At 35.5% G+C, this 19,020-nt stretch overlaps 1 protein-coding gene across 2 annotated transcripts in view; it reads right to left on the bottom strand.

Annotated features, from left to right (window-relative positions):
• Positions 1-88: 88 nt before the first annotated feature.
• DYRK1A (dual specificity tyrosine phosphorylation regulated kinase 1A) overlaps positions 89-19,020 on the bottom strand; it is an 85,960-nt gene continuing 67,028 nt past the window's right edge. For both annotated transcript variants that reach the window (XM_086765389.1, XM_086765397.1), the window contains 9 exons: positions 13,320-13,412; positions 12,260-12,448; positions 11,368-11,515; positions 7,714-8,000; positions 6,093-6,239; positions 5,586-5,726; positions 4,997-5,303; positions 4,547-4,671; positions 89-3,457 (listed from right to left, as the gene is read on the bottom strand). In XM_086765389.1, the coding sequence (XP_086621515.1) occupies positions 2,834-3,457; positions 4,547-4,671; positions 4,997-5,303; positions 5,586-5,726; positions 6,093-6,239; positions 7,714-8,000; positions 11,368-11,515; positions 12,260-12,448; positions 13,320-13,412 (2,061 nt within the window). In that variant the 3' untranslated portion in view covers positions 89-2,833. The remainder of the gene's footprint in view (positions 3,458-4,546; positions 4,672-4,996; positions 5,304-5,585; positions 5,727-6,092; positions 6,240-7,713; positions 8,001-11,367; positions 11,516-12,259; positions 12,449-13,319; positions 13,413-19,020) is intronic.

The raw sequence follows: 19,020 nt of genomic DNA, 5'->3' as shown, positions 1-19,020 counted from the left end.
GCTTGGAGTAGGTTAATTGCATAGGAAAATTTACTATGTTTACATTTTTTCTTAAATTACTCTTTTTTAAAAAGCACAGTAAAGAGTCTGAGGACAAATTATTCAACTGTTTATCATACATAAGACTGCATGACTATAATACAAAGGGCTTGTCTTTTCATTTAACGTTACAATATACACAGCAAGTCCGGACTAGATCTTACAATCTGAACACAGGTATTTAACCTTTTCCATGCTGTTTATGTTTACAATGCACAGAAGTCCTGTAACCAAACTGTGTAGTAAAGCACACAAAACTGGACTGTAACATAACACAGTATGCAGAAGCACTGGATTTTATGATGTCTTCTTTATGTAGATATTTTTTTAACTGCTTCATTTTTTGGCGCTTGCTAAGGTGTGGCAACCCGCGCACACAAAAATTACCAAGATTTCGTATTACCCTTATATTCCTAGACAGCAGTAAGTACTGGATTCCTTTTCATATTGCCAAGCTCAGCAACCTGTTTCTAAGGTGACAGCCTTCCAAATTCTGTAAACTTTGAATTACTGAGTTTAAAAATAATTAAAAAAAAAAGAAAACAGGAAAAAAACCCCACTTTCATCCACAGGGTTGACGTGTCAATACAAAAGAAATATGAATGGCTTGATTAAAAAAAAAATCATGATTTACAAAAAAAATGGTAATCCCAAGTATTCATTCCCATTTACATGATAGTCAGCTGCTGTGTTGCCACTGTAAGTATAAAAAATTCCACCTTTTAATCTGAAAAAATGACTTAGCCACATGGAATTGACCAGTATGAACTCTGAATTTTCTGCTAAATTAACTTTTAAAAGGGCTTACTGGCAGAGGTAGATCACTGCTTCTGTAATATATAATGGGCAAACAATGTTAATCTGGGATGGACAATCAATTAACTACTCTCATTCTTTCAAAAATTTTTCCGGAGCTTTCACTTTTCACATAAATAGATGTCTGAATGGGCCCATAAATTTGCAACTGCCAAGCTGACTGTGTTATATTAAGGCAGCATTACCCAAAAATTAGGCACCTGTTAAATACAGCCTGCTAACCTCAGGTCTCATGTGAGTGTTTTGCTTTACTCAGACTATTATTTTGGACCTGTTCATGCAATCAAGGTCTTGCCTTCAAGTTTACAATTATGTTAATAAGGAATACAAGAATCAACTGCTGGTTTCATAGCTTCTGGATCTAGTGTCCCTTTTACCTTCAGAAGCCTGAACACATTTATAATGTAACAGATGTTATAGTCTCAAAGTAGATGTCAATCTATTATGTTCAGTACACAGATTGCTGTAAATGTATTGGCTATGAATTCAACAACAGTTCCAGTTTTGTTTAAGCAATAGTACAGCCATAATTTTCAACTGACATTTAAAAATGGTCTAGTTACACCTTGTGTCAAAGTGCAGAACTGCTACATTATTGGTTACAGACATCTATGTGCTATAAAAACAGCTTTGGTACAATAAATTATCAAAAAAGAAAATAAATTTTTGTAAAATTCACAGCATAATTGTGAGGCAAAAAAGCAGTCACATAAAATTCTGCATTTTTAAAAATGTTCAGGATGAACAGAAGACGTCTTTGTGCAGAAGTAATGGTGGAGAAACCACGTGCCGAGAAAAAGCAAAAGAAAAAAGTAAAAAGCAGGAAGGGACACAGTTGTAGCTATTTCCATCAAACGCAAACCACTACTCCTGTGACCTTCAACCAATAAGGAAGTCAACTTTATGACACACGCAAAGTGACCTTGCAATACCTTACAATAAGTGGGTCACAAAAGTCTATTTTAAAAGAAAGGCCTCTTGAATTACCCATTCTCTGTGTTTTCAGCATTAAGGACTGTCTGCAAAAGCATGTCCAAAAGTGATTGCATCTGAAATGGTAGGCTCTTCTAACTTAAGAGTCCAAATCCATAAGGCCAAAGGTTATCCCAAAGACCACCACTTAGACCTCCCCAGGACTGGCCAGGACTGACCCGTTGATTGCTTCTCAGTGCACCTCAGTTATGAAACCAGTCATATTTCAATACTAACTGACTGTGGTCTCCAAAATATGAGACCCACAGAATCCCATTACAATTGCTGCTTTGATCCTCAGTAGATTCAGAAAAGGAGAGTTCTGATCACCGCCACTTAGCATGCTTAATGTGCCTTACAAACTCCATTACAACCATCCCTTTTTACAGCTGAAGAATATATATTTGTGTAATCTGAAGGTCCCTCTTTCTTACAGTACTGCATTTCTGTGCCCATGTTCGTTTGGGGAACTAAAAAAAAAAAAAAAAAAAAAAAATATATATATATATTACTCACTCCCTTCCCACCCAAAAACTTCAAAGGGCCTTTTTATAAATCATGTGCAATGCCTTTAAAAAGAAACTAGTTTGCAACTACAACTAACATTTGAACAATAACCCCTGTTGAATGAGACCAAAAAAAAAAAAAAACCACCCTCCCCAAAAAACCAAACTATGACTAGGTTGTGGCAAGTTAAAATGGGGGAAGCGAAAGGTGAACACCACTAAGCTATCCATTAAGGTGGGTCCGGACATGGCTCTTAAAAAAAAAAAAAAAAAAAAACAAAAAACCAACAAAAAAAAAAAAAAACAAAACCAAAAAACCCAACAAAAAAACTTCATTGTCCCTTTGCAATCTTTTCAAGTTTAAAAAAATAGTCAGCTTTGCCCTCCTGTAGCGGTTCAGTGAGTTTATCTCCTTCTGATTCAAGCAGCTTTGCACTTTGTTTTTGGAAAAACACCACTTCTATAAAAACACACAAGAAACAAACTTAGTTTCAGTTTAGTCACGAGCTAGCCACAGGACTTTGCTGAACACAAACTCCTGTCATGGGAGACTCTTCTCTATCAATTCCTTGCCTCATTGCAAGGTGTCCTTCAGTCATGTAATGAGCAGGACCTGTATTAGCAGAAAACTGGTACGTTGGATGTCCAGCTATGCCAGTTTCTTGGCGCGGATTAGAGTAGACTGTTAAATTCATGTCCATAGCTCCGTTCTGTCCAAAGTCCAAGGTATTAGCAGCCACTGGGCGGTTCTGATAGGCTTGATTGCCTTGGTTACCAGTAGAGGAGGAAGATGTAGAGGAAGAAGTAGTTGAGGAAGACAGGGATGTCATGGAGTGGTGACTGTGGCCCACCTCCATAGAATCCTGGGTGGAGGAGCTGTTTGTTGGAGAATTGTAGACTCTTGGCCTGGTCCGGCTACCCAAAGCTTGCTGTCCATGATGGTGGTGGTGGTGATGGTGGTGGTGGTGGTGGTGAGAGCTATTTCCATGATGATGATGTAATGCATTCTGTTGTTGAGGGGTTACATGGAAGGTGGTTTCTTGAACTGGATGGTTTTCAACAGTGACCTGTGTAGGAGCTTCAGTGGCTGTCCAACCAATTGGAGGAGGAAACTGTTGACGAACCTATGTTAATAAGCAAAATAAAAATTAAAATTCTTACTCAAATCTGTCCATTTGCAATATACGAGAGAGATTAAGTTACTGGTGTTTCTGCCAACTTTTACAAAAGTTAACCAAATCCTGCAGCTACAAAATTATTCTAGAAATGTAAGCATGTAGTTAAGAAGCATCTCTAATACACTTTTCTAAATATACCTTAAGAAAAATGAGTTCTCATTCTGGATACTTTTTTCAAACAAACAGTTTAAGTAAGACCAATATGTGAGCTTACTGTCAGAATTATAGAAGCAGCTTTTCATAATAGTAGCAATAAACAACATAATATTTCTACAACACCTGGAACCCAGTAAGGCCCTGATCTCTGACTCAGGCCTCTGGATACAATAAGCATATTAAGCTAAACGAATATATTGCAGTTCATATCTTCAACAGTGTCAACAGCATTAGAGCAGTACTATGCACACCTCTGGAAGAACACAGCTGATCAAAGATTACTAAAATAGTAAGATCTAGCTACGTACTAATTCGCTGCATAAACTAGTCTGCTTGGGAGAATTTACATTTTTATCTGTTCTGGGCTAAAATAAAAATATTACTCTATTATTTGTAGTTAATAAATGAGCTGTTGCTTCCTTCCAAGAAGAAATATTGAATAAACATTAATTCATCAATTATAATGCTGTTTAAGTACCTGAACACCATGAAACGGAAGTAATAACTCCAGCAGGAGTCCACTGAAGTACAAGCTAGTTCTTCACTAGCTTGGAAGATGCATAGTTCTGTAGATGCTTATGCTCTCTGTAACATGAAGCACTGAGAGCTCCACCTGACTTGCTGCTACTGATACAAAACCTTCACCTCTGCAGAACCTAAGGAAATTTTTACAGCTACCTGCAGTACTTTTGCCTAAGTGACTGACCAAACATACAAAGGACTATACAAGAGCTGGGAGTAAAAAATAAACCAAATTTGATGGCTAGTTCCATATCTAAACCACTTCAATCTTGAAATGAATGTGTTTATTAGTTTTAGGGACTTAATATTCTTGAAAAATTCATATAAATCAAACAGACGAGCTCTACTTAACCATACCTGTGGGCTGTGTGTTTCACAGTCCATAGCTTGAACAGCAGCAGTGAAGTGTCCACCACTATGTCGATGCTGGTGTGTGGGGTCTGACCGTGCCCTTCCACTGTTGCTTGTTCCAGAAGATCCACCTATAAAATCATAACATGCACAATAACTAAAGAGACACCAGATTTAAAGTAAGCTGCAAAACAACAACAGCATGAAGATATTTAAACTGCTTCAAGGTAAACATACAAGACCCATAATAATCACACACATTTTTGCTCATCTACTTTTTATTTTTTGTTGCAGCAGTTACCTGTTCCAGCTGATTAAAATAATTGTTTTGATAAGCATGACTGACATATTTGTTTTTTAACAACAACAAAAAAAGAGAGAATATTTATCTAGGAAAGACTCTTTTGATATGATTGGGAAATAGATTTTTGTTATCTGTTAATGAGTATAATTTACCTGAGCTTGAAGATGTACTAGAGGTGGTTCCTGAAGACTGTGACTGCTCCATGGCAGGACTTGTAGACACACTGTTACTTGTGTTTGTACCTTCGTCTGCTGTTTTCTTAAAGAAACTATGCTGTAGGGCATAATACGGTTGAATTCGTGTCTTAGGGTCATAATCCAGCATCCTTAAGATGAGGTCTTTGAACTTCAAGTAGTCAGCTACAGTATGACCCGATTCCCCAGCACGACGTCCACCTGGTCCTCCTGTTTCAACTCCCAGTATATTGTGAAGTTTACGAGTTCCAGGAGGTTTGTATTCCTGTCGGGAAGTTAGAAATTGTTTGAAATTAAGTTATATATTAAGCCTTGGATGTGCATAGTTTAAACATGCCACAAAAAGAAGCAACTCAAATGAAAGTAAGAAACTATTCAACACTACGAAAGCATTGTTTAGTCAACCTGTCTTACAACATGGAACAATAATAAACAACAATAAAGCTACATTTTTCAGTAAGGCAAGATCTAACACAAAGTAACACCTCACCATTTATTTATTTATTTAAGGAACACACTGTATTATCATCCTAGTTATGTAACCTACCCTTTTTCCATCTTTGGTCTTCTTCAAGTTCCAAGTGCCATCTGGCAACTTCTCAAAGAACTTTCTTGCTTTTGGTGCTTGGTCAAGGATGTGGGTAGGTGGTATCCCCAAGACTTCTACTATTTTATTCATTTGATCCACCTATTCCAAACAAAGAATATTTGTGAAGAACATGTGACAGATAGCTGAGCAGTGTGACAGAGTGAGATTCTAGTCACATGGGAAGCAAACATTAACTATCCAGACAAGTTCTAAATTAATGCTGATTTTAAGAAAAATTTAGTATGTACAAAACAAATTGTGAATAAGGAGTAAGAGGGGGGACCCGGAAACAGAAAATTATTAATAGGCAATTTAGAATTCTGACAAAAGACACGGCTGTCATTGACGCTTATTCATTTTAGAATTACTGTACTTCCCTAATTTATGCATTAAACAGATTAAAGTCATGATGAGAATGAACAATAAAAAAAAAAAAATTACTTATACCATAATAGAGCTGCATACCTCATTTGCCCCACTAAAAAGAGGCTCTCCAGTGTGCATCTCAACTAAAATACACCCAAGGGACCACATATCAATTGCAAGATCATAAGGCATTCCCAGTAGCACCTCTGGTGATCGATAAAAACGACTCTGGATATATTGGTATATCTGAAATAAAAGCAGGTAAATAAAAGTAGCATTCAAAGAGCACTGTTATCATTCTGTATTACAAAAGAGAACTACCATGAAATACATTTTTGGTGTAGGGAAGCCAAGGTATGAGTGATACTAAAAAGTATCTATACATTACATTCATAAAAATACGTAAATGTTAATTCTTAAGAAAATACTAGCATTCACACTTTCTCACAAAAAAAAAAAAAAAAAAAAAAAGAAAAAAAGAAAAAAAAAAGGAAAGAAAAAGTAGATCCACTCATGATTACAGTATTTTACACTGCATGGTTGGTGAGCGTAATCTCATGCAATTACAAGTGATCAGACAATAAAATTTCTGTCTAGTATCACCCTAAGAAAAACTATTCCACAAGCCACATCAGAATCACATAACACTTCAGACAAAACTGACAGTAATAGATCAAAAGCCACAGTTATGATGTGATAAAATGAGATTAAATTATCAGGTGGTTCCAGGAACTAGAAAACAACACACGGGAAAAAAGCAACCTACTTCCATCTCCAACTATTCTGCTCACTTCACAAGACAGATAATTCTATCTTGATTCTAAATCTGGAGGTTGGCTTAAACATTAAAAACATATTAAAAACCAACCAACCAAACAAACCCCAACGTAACAAAAAAAAAAAAAACCAAAAAACCAAAAACCACACCCCTCCAAAACCCTTAACAAAAAAACAGCCAAACAAACAAACAAAAAAATTACTCAAAACAGAACCATACTTCATATTCTAAGTACCATGCAATTTTATCCAGCACTTTCCACAGAGGTACCTGTATTTCTTTATTGCTTTTCAAGTTAACTTTAATGTGTAAACACTAAGTTTTTGTATTTGTGCTTCTCAAAATTATCTTATTATTGACCTAAACAATCTAGATCCCATTTCACCTCCCTGTGTCTTCCTTCACCCTGGGCTGAAAAGTTTCTAGTTTATAGCAAAAAGCCCTTTTATTAATCTAAATACATGTCTCACGACTGCTTTCAATACAACCTTCAGTTTTCTGACCTGATCTTCCCAAACTTATTATGGGAAAAAACAACGGGGTGCTACTGGAAAGTCCCAACTTAAGAGAAAACTGGGAGACTTCTGTTAAAGTTAGTCTGTGAAGTTTCTTAATTCTTCCCATCTGCAAGAAACAGATGGGAATTATCTGTCCTTATAATTATCCCCATCTCCATTATTACTAGTCATACTTCTGAAACTTCATCTTTTGCAAATGTTGCCTGTTTTGGGAAGGTTTTTTGTCTGGTCTGCTTGTTTTTTTTAACATCCAGCTTTCTCAAAGCAAAAAGACATCATTCACAGATTTATAGGTAAAACTGCCAAAGGTACAAAACGGATCTAGGAAGGCTCAAAATCCGTAAATTAGCTATGCATTATGACTTAGAAATATTAAATTTTTCATATGTATCCAACAATAAAAAGAATTTTTGCTAATACTCACCCTCTGTCCAAGTTGACACGAACTGCCAAAATCAACAATCTTGATAGCGCTTCGTTTCGGGTTACAGAGCAGGATATTCTCCGGTTTTAGGTCACAGTGAATGATACTAAGTTCAGGAGTCGCCAGAAAAAGCAGTGCAGTGCACATTTGCTGTGCAAATTTTCGTGTCAGGTTCAATGAGACACCTCTGAAGTTGGTGTTCCGCAACAGATCATACAGATTGTAGGACAGCATTTCAAAGACTAAGCAGAGATGGTTTCGGAACATGAAGTGGCGCTTCAAATGAACTTTAAACAGGGGAAGAAAAATAATTAACATATATCCTGTGTAGTAAGTATTAAATACTAATGACAACACAAAGCTTAAATATTTTAATCAATATGTAGAAAGTTGACCTGTGAGTAAGATAATAGTGTTACTTTTTTTTCCTAGATCTATGGTTATTTATGGAATATTGCTGCCACGTGTAGGGTATGGGGAGACATTTTACAAATCTGAATTGTCCTCAGGTGTACCTCAGTAAAGCTATTTTAACCAAAAACTTATTTAAAAGATAGAAAGGATATTTTATTCAAAATAAGCTATCACTCCTCTATGAGCAAAGGCAAACACATTTGTGGGTAAATAAAAATATCAGTAAAAAAGACAAGAAGTGCAAATTGTGTGTAATGCAACCTTTGTCACAATATTTTTTATCTTTTTCAGGGGTAAGTTCATCTCTCCATCCTCCTAAAGCTAAAATTGTATTCATGTCCAAGCAGATTGGAAAAAAGTGCACATACAGTGGCATTCTCAACAGTAAAGCAGATATCGCACTTTAGTCTGAATTATTTATTAGGAATTTCCCTTACATTTACAGAGAAAATATTTGGCCGTTAAATTAATTTAAAAATATAGTAAGACATTACTGCAATTTATAAGCTGTGACTTCAATTGATTACTTCAATTAATAAAACTGATCAATAGCCCAAAGGTATTATATCCATTTCAATCAGGCATAATCTCGAATTTATGAAAGCAACCAATCCAGTCCAAATGCAATCAATTTTTTTCAGGAAATAGGTGAAAAATTTATTACATTAATCTGTTTAGAGCCAAGCAGGGTTTACCAGCCTGTCAATCATTCAGGTTGGTTGCAATAAGTAAAAGAAAACTGAAATAGGAAAAATACTTCAGCCCTCAAATAAAAAGCAACACGCTCCCCTTTTTGTCACAATAAAATCTTGAACCAATATTAGCACAATGAGAATTCAGGCTTTCAATGAAGGTCGTTACTTGGTGTCCTATGGAATATTTTTTTTTTCTCATTATCGTAAGCCAGTTCTTCGTGTGTCCCTTACAACTTACCTGTAACAATACCATTTACTTCCACCCTGATGCCAGTGCCTGTAATACATCCTTGTCTAGACCTTTTGTATTTTGTCATCTTTGCCATATTACCACTATCCTCCCCTCACGAAAGCATCAGCGTCTTTTCATGTCCTGTGGTCTTCTTACACTTGATTCCAAATCCTACCCACACCACCTAAGCTTGCTGGACCTGACAACTTGGCAAGAATCATCACTTATTCCAGCTGATTTCTAACTACCAGCGTCCTACTGTCCAGCTAGTACCACCTGCAACTGCCACATAGCTCAAATACTTTGGGTAAGAGCTGAACCTGCCATATCTTGCCTAGAAGGGAAGACATTTGAATATTTCTCCTCCAGTCCGCCACCAATTTTCACAAAACTTGAAGACCTTAATGCATTCTTACACTTGTGTTAGATCTGAAGGAGACCAGTCAGAAGGTTTGAAAGTACTAGAGGAGATCTGACAGAAGGGTAAGCAGTTAAACTTTACGTCCTTAAAAATCAAGCTAAAGTGTATTTAACCATGTTCTCCCTAAAGCCTACATTTTGCATGACACAGGATACTGCAAAGCTCTCAGCCTTATTCAGCTATTCTCAGCATCATGCATCTGAAAGCCTATGCAAGGGTAAATAGCCCACATCCTACAGAAAACTTTTTTTTAAAATTAATATGCTGAACGCTTCAATTAAGTCTTGTTGCAAAAGTATGTTCATAAGCAGCTGTTCCTATACTTCTAAATATTCTCCAGTGAAGTGCCTACAGATTATCACAGTTGGTTTTTGCACAGCATGCAATACAAGGTGTTCACTCAAAACATTATCTGTTTGGCTTTTTTGATCTTTACTGATGCTGTCATGTTCATTAAACATTGTGTTAAATAAAAGGAGAATTATGCAAACACACCCTAATCAATTAGGAAATCAGCTTGAAACAGACCTAAAACAAGCCTAAAATGACCCGCTTAAGCAAAGGCAGTATAAATTATTTCTCTTCAAAATTATCAAAACTTTTTTTTCCCTTTTTTTTTTTTTTTGTTTCAGCACTGCTCTCTATATAAAGCCATCCTGCCTCACCCACAAAGGAAGATCATATGATGTTTTGGTCCATTTCATTTTACCTGATGTTACAAACAGACTCTAAAAATTTAAAATTCCAAGAGCTTACTTGATTATACCTACAGTGTCTTTATTAGCTGCATATTAATGTGAAACTGGTCATGTCTTTAATGTTCCTGAAACATCTTTTTGGTGTAGTACGCTGTCAAATTTAGTTTTTATTTTATGTAAATATGTTATTAATATATTTAAGTTTAAAATACCTAAAAAACTTTAAAGCTGAATACCTAAAATGTAGTCTAAAGATAATACTCTATAAAACATGTAAAAACGTAACTGAATACTCATCAGATCATTTAATTTCAATGTATATTAACATTATTTCAAAGGTTTCTTTCTAAACTACAGAAAGAAGAATTAGCAATCCAATATATACATGCAAATCAGAAATAGTTTCATTTTCCTTAATCACTCGTTTTCATACTTCTCCCTCTCTCTTTACAACATGCTGCTGCTTTCCTTCCACCATCTTTTTTCCTAATTCTCCACTCCAGAGGACAGACAGGATTTAATAGACTTTTTACATATGCTGACTTAATTTCATCATTACTACAAAGTTGAACCAGCATTATAGCAAGTCAAGGGAACGTTCCAATCTACAAGAACCATCAAAACTATAAGCTTTAAAATATTTCTGAGCTATAAATGGGCAAGTCTTAACACTTACACAAGTTTTATCCCAGCTTGGTTATACAAAATTTTGAGCTTTTTAAACACACACAATCAAAAAATAATGATAAGCTAGCCATAAAACTAGCGTATGACGCTGGTTTACACTAAATATGCATGCTCTTATCTGTGGCAGTTCTAAGATCACTTAAGATACATTCAAAGTAGTGAAAGAGATGCAAACCACCACAGATCACAGCTTCCGTGGAAAAGCTGGTTGATGGCAACTTCTTTAGGTGTCCATATAATTATTAACTGTAAAAAGAAAATTCTTCGAAAAATCTCAATGCTACCAAGTAGCAAGTCTGTTTTCTCAACTGATGTAATATATTCTTCTTCTGAATCTGGTCCTATTGCAAAGCAAAGTGGAAAATTTCCACTAAATAATACTAATAATTTTAAAAGTTGTATTATTCTTTTCATTTCTTTGGCACTAGAAGCATCCTGCAGTACATAGAAAGATCTAAAATATTAATAATTTGATTAGACAAAAATTAATAATAACTATTCAAATACCTATATAGTATTTCATCTCAGTGTCGTGTTTGTTCATGAGCTCAAGCAGTCGCACTTCAATCTGGGCTTGATTTAGGAAAGCCTTCTTGTTTTTTATTATTTTGATAGCCACCCACTCCTGTTCCACTCGATCATAAGCCTTTACAACCTGAAAGAGAAAAGTCAAATACATCAGTAAAACCTCTCAACTTTTCAAAATACAACAAAACTCACTTTCTAAACTTTCTTCACTTTCTGAACTCAGAGAAAACATTTTCAGAATTTTTGTTCTTTCCAGTTAAATTTATTTTCTTTAATTTCTTCTCTTACTTGATACTACAATAAAACCACAATTGATCATGTGACGTTTATTGCAGTAATGTCGCAAAACAGAACTGAGGTTTTACTAAGGCATGCATTATATCCCAATGCAATTATCAAATCATAAAAAAAAAAAAAAAAAAAATACTGTAAAACGACTGGCAGGCCCTGAGAAAAACTAGCAAAGGTAACAAAATAAAAGCTCCATCCTCCTTCCAGCCTTTTTCTCAAGCCTTGGTTACAGCTACAAAAAGTCAAAACAAAAGTTACTAAGCAACTTTTGTAACAGATAATCCCTAGCACTAGACTACTGTTTTAATTTAAAAACCCAAGCCAAACAGCTAAAAATGTGAATTGACAATAAAAGGTTGAGGATTCGCTCACTGTACTTTACTTCTACATACTGAAGTATATTCAAATGTTATCTGTATTAACAAGAATAGCACAAAGTACAAGTGTCTTGAGCAGACAATCAGTATAACAGCATTAATAAATAAGAGTTTAATTTCAGAATGAAACAGGAATATTGCTTCAAATGAAATGCATATTATGGTTCACATGAACTACAGGTTGCTCAGCTGATTCACATTACCTGTCCAAAGGATCCTTTGCCTATTAAAGAGTCAATTTCATAACGATCCATCCACTTCTCCCCATTTTTTACAATATAGTCATAGTTGTCATCATCATAGCCATCATTGTAAACTTTTCTCTCCTTTTTGTGACTGGAATCATCTCCTTGGCCCTGCTGATGCCGCCGTTTTTTTTTTGCATAGTAAACCTAAATGTGAAAAGTATATTACTAAAAGAGCACTTTTTGCAACATCAATTCAATAAAGAATAGAATCAGCTATTATAACCATCATACCTAATCCTGTGATTTTAAAATGCAACTTCTATTACTGGAAAAACAAACAGTCCTCTCCTGCTATCACTCTATTTCAAGTCAAGCCATTATATCAAAGCAAAGTTTTGATGAATAATTTAAAAATTCAGAAAGTAGATCTAAATAAATGAATTAACAACACCAATCCCTACAGTTGATAGGTGCAAAAAGAAAAGATACATCACAGTACACTATACGCACAGCAAAATTACAAATGGTAAGTAGCTTGGAAATAACAGTTGCTCTTTCCACCAGACTGGAAAAGAAAGGAGTTCCAAGGAAGTCAGTAATCACTGCAGAAATCCCTTCGCATTCCCTACAATTGCCAAAGAGTTAGAAACTAACTGATGCTTTCCTATATTAACCATATAATTTTTATATTTTACATTTGTGAAAAATATTTAATTAAATAATTTAGGGAAAACACTTTACTATGTTCTTTAAAAGTCCTTAGGCACATTCATAAAGGTTAATAGCATGAGCTAAGAGTGTTTGTGCCACTCTTATCTCTTTAGCACGGAAGAGAAAAGCTCAACATTTGTTCATAAAAGAACAGAAAATAAATTCCAGGATTAAAAATTTCCTGTGTGCTGGACAGAAAGCATGACCATGACATCCATGATCCCAAATGAGATGTGAACAACAGAGAGAAAGCTTGATTTTTCTTATCTCTACAAGATGTTATTCATAGAAAACATACTTCATAATCTTCTGTAAACAAAACCTTCACATTGATACACATTACGAAGACAGCTGGAGCCATTACCTCATTAATATGCTTGTATGTTTTGATCAAATCTACGGAGAGTTTCCTCAATGGAGCAGTGGCTGGATCACGGAAAGTTTGGGGCATCCGCCTCTGTAATATGACCGTATCATAACTTAGACAAAAAGCTAGAACTTAAACAATATAATTACTACACCAAATCATGATATTCCTCAGAGAAATGAGCTATTTCATTGCAACATTTTTTTTTCTCTAAGCTGATGTTAAAAAAAAGAAAAACAAGTATAGGAATAAAAATAAGTTAACAGTTTAGTTAAGTTACTTTTAAAAATATTTAATTTATAAATAAATAAATCACAAGATTCCTACCTCTCCTCCCATTATGCTTAACAAGCTTAATCCAAATAAACAGTTTTTCTCTCAGTTAAAAATACAGATCCTTTGAAAACAGATTCTTGCTGACATTACTCGTCTATCTCATGACTGATACATGAACTGTAAACATATTTAATGTATAGCTGTATTAAAACCACAAACAGAAGTAACAGTACTAACTACTAGAGTACTGTGGCAGTTTGCCACATTTAAACTGTATTATGTTTCAAATTTAGAGACCTCAGGTCTACCATGTTTTGCAATATGCAGGCCTAAATCTACATCTAAAACCTAAAGATAATCTAAAGACATCTAAAGCATGCACATGAACATCATATCTACTGTCAAAGTTGTAAAACAAATTCCCTGACAAGGTAGTTAATGTTCTTCATTTGTGTTTCCTAAAATATACTACACTTAGAACAAAACCATCTTCAACATCAGGCCATTTTTAATTGGTTTCCTGAAGAAACAAGACTTATGCATGATGAAATTATTCATGTGCCTCTTTTTTTCTTTGTACTTATATGACATGTAAATTCTCAATCTACTGATCAACTTCTATTCCTCCTTAAGATTTGTCTGAAATCCCAGAAGATAAAGTTCTTGAAAAGATAAAGGTCCAAGTGGCAAGCTAGAAGTGAGTAGTATCCTCAGTGACGGCAGAAAAAACTAAGTCACAAACTACTCCATTTGTCTAAATCTGACTACCTGTTCAGCAGACGCCTACTGAACAGCACAACTGTTCCACCAGACAAGCTCTGGCAACTTCTCTGTTTCACCCAGTGAGAGAGTCAGGCAGACAGCTAAGAGAGAGAGTAGCGAGGTTAGTGGTTAATGTAACTGCTCCCCTAGCCTGCCTCTCTCTATTCCCTTGCTTCCCAACAACAGAAAACCACACGGCAAGTTTAAGCAGTTCCGTTGCAAAAAAAAATGCTTGTTTCATATATGCTAAAGCTTCTTCTACTTCCTTACTCATTATTAAGAGGGTTAGGTGATCGAGCACCACCACACTCAGCCTTACAACTCTCATTTCTCATTATCTTTTCTCATGCCATCAAATATGCTCACGCTCACAACTCTCTTCACTTCCAAGTGCTTAATCTCATCTGCTGCCTCCTATTACCAGCTCAACTGATATGCAGCCTCCTGCAGAGCTAAGGAAAGAGCATAAGCCATCAACAAACATAATGAAACCGATTTTTATATCGGTGTTACTGAACTAATAAACAAACTGGAAAAGCCTAACTGCTCCTCTATCTTCTATAGTATTACTTAATACTTATGATGGTGGCTCAGGGACCAAATGAAAAAAAAAAAAATCACGTTGAAGTGACCCAAAAAAATTCTCACAAACGATAAAGAGAGTTTGTGCTTCTGAAATTGGGCTTGAATTCTGGTACCCAAGCAACCATTGTAGAAAGCTAAACTCACACTCTCCTCCAGTGGATGTGTAGATTGCATAGGGGGAAAAAAGAAAGCACAAGCGAGACAGTGTGAACAAGTGAGAGAGCTGAAGACTGGGGGAAAGGGCAAGACACTTTCAGTAAGCTTACTGCATCTGCATGAGGCTAGGACTCCAACAAGTGCAAAACTCAATGGAGCTGAAAGTTTCCAAGAAAGAGCAATTCAAAGCTTTGATGCATACCACTCAAAATACACTCAAGTAACATTTTAACACCAATGCAAGACTGCTGACTTGTGGTCTTTTTGATTAGGGAATGTTTCTTAGAGACAATACAATACAGTTCAACTTCCCTCAGGGAATTTTAATCCAAGTCATGCTCTAGGTGTTTGTTCCAGTCAATTCTCTTTTGGATACACCCACTACCATCAATTTCCCTTAAGCAGTTTTACCAAATTAATTCCTTAATTCTTTTTTATTACAAGCACAAATATTTTGTAAACATCAGGAAAGTCTGTTTTACAGTCTCCTAAACAAAGTATTGGACATTTACAAAACATTTTTGTTTCTTCCTCTCATCTGTCAAACAAACATGAACCATTAAACAAATCACACCTAAATATGATCTCTTTAGGTTCTCTCCCACAGCCCCGTTAAACAACTAAACAGCATATAGTTAATCCCAATCCCAGGTGTCACTGCTACAGGCTTTTCCAAATTAAGTATTTGCTTTAAATTTCTTAACCCGATTTAAGAGATTATTGGAACATGGGAACATCAGTAGATTTTGCTGGTAAAAGAAACCATGCTGCCGTGCACAAATAGTGGCAGGGACCAGTCTGTGTCCCAGGCTGATACGACCAGCACAGGGTTTCCGTTACTGCAGGTTAAGAGTTTTGAGGAAAGAGCCTCAGTGCGCAGTAACTCCAGAGTTCATACCAAATACTCAGATATAAAGTTGCTCTAATTTGGAAAGGGAATTTGTAGGACAAATATTCATGTTTATTTTCTAATTTATAAGTCAAATTTGCTTGCTTACTTAAGAAAAAAAAAACAAACTTCTAATTACAACTCTGAAATTAGCAGCCTGGTGAAAAAGAAACAAAAAAAATAAAAAACTGTTGCTGTTTCCTAACCATAAATAATTAAAATTCTGCAGGCTACCCCTATGTTGCTTGCAGTCAGTACCTTATTTGAAAATTGTGCTTTTAATTGTGCATTTAGACAGTTACACATTTCTGAGAATACACTTAAACTTGTATGAACTTTTTAACAGGTACTATTTTGCTATCCTATGTTCATAAAGTTTTGGGCAGGGGGAGGAGAAAGAATTGAGCTTTTCTTCCTCCTCCACTATAATGCAAGATTTATAACAGTCTCTTCTTTTTTCAAGATCCTTTTGGAGACTCCAGCTCCCTTTTTCTTGAGGATAGAAGACTATGGAACAAAGCAATCATTATTCATTTTATACATTAAGAGTCTCAAATTCTTTGTCATTGAGGTAATACTGATTTCCCTCTCAGCTTCAAAGAATGCTCAACCACACACACACACACACCCACACCAAAAAAAAAAGAAAAAAAAAAAAAAGGAAAAGAGAAGGGAAAAAAAAAAAAAAGGAAAGAAGGGAAAAGAAAAAGAAAAATCTGACTGCACAAGCTTCAGTCTCTATCTGGTGGCCAGACAGCAACACTGCAGCCTCAGATCTTCCCAAAGATAGAATACAAATCAAAAGTTATGCTTGTATTTCAAGACTGAGAGACAAGAAACTACTTTCATTACAACTATAATGAAAGTATATATATTTACGTCAGTAAATACCCATCATATTCTGACTGGTCCACACTTAGGCCTCAATGGACACAGTACAGCTACCTGGGATGGTACCATGATGAAACTTACATTGCAACCAAGGAACTGAAATTTTATTTCTTACCTATTAACCAAACACACGACACAGTGCTGAGAAGCAACCTGTAACTAGTCTAAACAAAGAAGAATCAAATAAAAACAAAAAAGGCAACCAAGAGCCCCACTTTCATGTACTTAACACATCTGAGACAAAACATGTTTTAAAGAAACAATTACTTTTAACTCAGGTACGTTATCTTAGCTAGTATAGTCTTTGAGGTTTAATGAATGAAGGAACAGACAACATATCTATCTCTCTTTGGACATATGCTTCCTTATCTACAAATCAGATGGCATTGTTCCTTACTAAATGCATTTTATTTCAATTACAGGAAATTCAGGATGTGTGTGTATATATATATATATATGTATATATATATAATCTGTTAATGGAATGCTTTAATTCAGATTTTTTTAAAAAAGAAAGATCCATCACCATCCACATTCCTTAAAAAAAAAGAAAGATGGGAAAAAAAAGATAAATTCTGCTTGCGTATAGTACACGGTCCATTTTACAAACAGAATAATGAAGATTTTAATATCCCAAGGGTAACTTTTAGCAAGAATTCCCATTTTAATGACCTATTTAATAGACTCCCGTATTAAAGTCAAAATAGACCAGTCTCATCTCCTTTACTCCTTGCTATTCAAAACCTTTCTTGCATTACAATAACATAAGACAGGAAGTCAACACTAATCCCCTATCGTGGTGGGTAGCCACATAATAGATGGTGTCTCCAGAGGGTCAACAAAACAGATGTTTAATTGCCATAACCACAAGCCACAGTAACACTTCTCCATAACATACAGCAAACTTTTTAGAAAAATGACCAAAGAAAAAAAGCATATGTGCAAGAGAAGAAAACAAGATTCCTCTTGAAACTGACTGAACTTAGAGGCAGAACTATATGCAGATAGAGACAGAATTTCAGTCCAACTACTTTAATCACTGACTTGTGTTATGTGAGTATTTCCCTCCTATTCTGGCTTCCTTCCCCAAACAATTAAGGTTGTTGAATAAAAGTACTAGTAAGAAAGAGGTAAGTTTAAAGTGAAATAAGTAAAATCAGGAAGGAAACAAAGAGTCATCTGCCAAGATTTTATCCTGCCCGATTCAGGCCAATCATTTAAAAAAAAAAAAAAAAAAAAAAAAAAAAGCAATGGGGAGCAGGGGCAGCAAGAGAAAGGGAATGAAAAACCCCGCTCTGAAATTCTTGTTGCTGACTCATAAAGGTATCTTTCTAAAAAACATCCGACATAGATGGAAAGTGAAAGAAATGCTTTTACTGAAATGAACTGAATGCTCACACTCATGACACAATCTAGTGAAGCCTGACCATCACTAATAATAATGTTGCTAATTAGGTAGCTTAAGTAACTGAACTAAGGATTTGCTACTGCCTGCTGGAACATATTAACTTTGCAATGATCTAGCTGCAATCAATAAAATCTCTCGCCAGCATCTGGTCAATAAAACCTAGAATTGTGCATATGATAAGTGATCTTAGATACATATTGAGAGAAAGATGTTTAGCAGTCAGCCTGACCTTTGAATTTCAGGTGCTTTGTAAAAGCTAAACTATTGGAATTTGTTACCAAAATCTGCCCAAGTATCTCACCTCAACTTCCTTATCAGGTAAATCAATTTTCTAATCTTTTGTACTAAACTGAAAACAGTTTCAGGCAATCAGAGTATCCAAGATGAAGATAAACATTAGCACAGCCCAAAATAAATGCTCGTTTTAAGTTGTGAAAACTTTTAAGCTCTTATCTTATATTCACATCAGGCTATGCTGAACTCTCAAGATGCAACCACTTGAAACAGGACAAAGAAATATTACTGTTTGTTACTGCTAAAAGAGAAATGTCCCACAGCTCTCATCTTTTCTGTTCACTCCAGGCCACATGCTCTTACTGCTCTCCTAAAGCTGGCTCTGGCACTTGTCAGAAAGGTAAGGCCACACAACCAAGAGCAGGACCCCACCCTGCCAGCAGGCCCAACACTTGGTGAATCACAGACTTAACATAAACCCTTACAATCCAGCAGTT

This window comes from Chlamydotis macqueenii, chromosome 1 (genome assembly GCF_036417535.1).
Source record: "Chlamydotis macqueenii isolate bChlMac1 chromosome 1, bChlMac1.mat, whole genome shotgun sequence".
Taxonomy (NCBI): Eukaryota; Metazoa; Chordata; class Aves; order Otidiformes; family Otididae; genus Chlamydotis; species Chlamydotis macqueenii.
The sequence above is the reverse complement of the archived record's forward strand: the minus strand, read 5'-3'. Positions and strand labels throughout refer to the sequence as shown.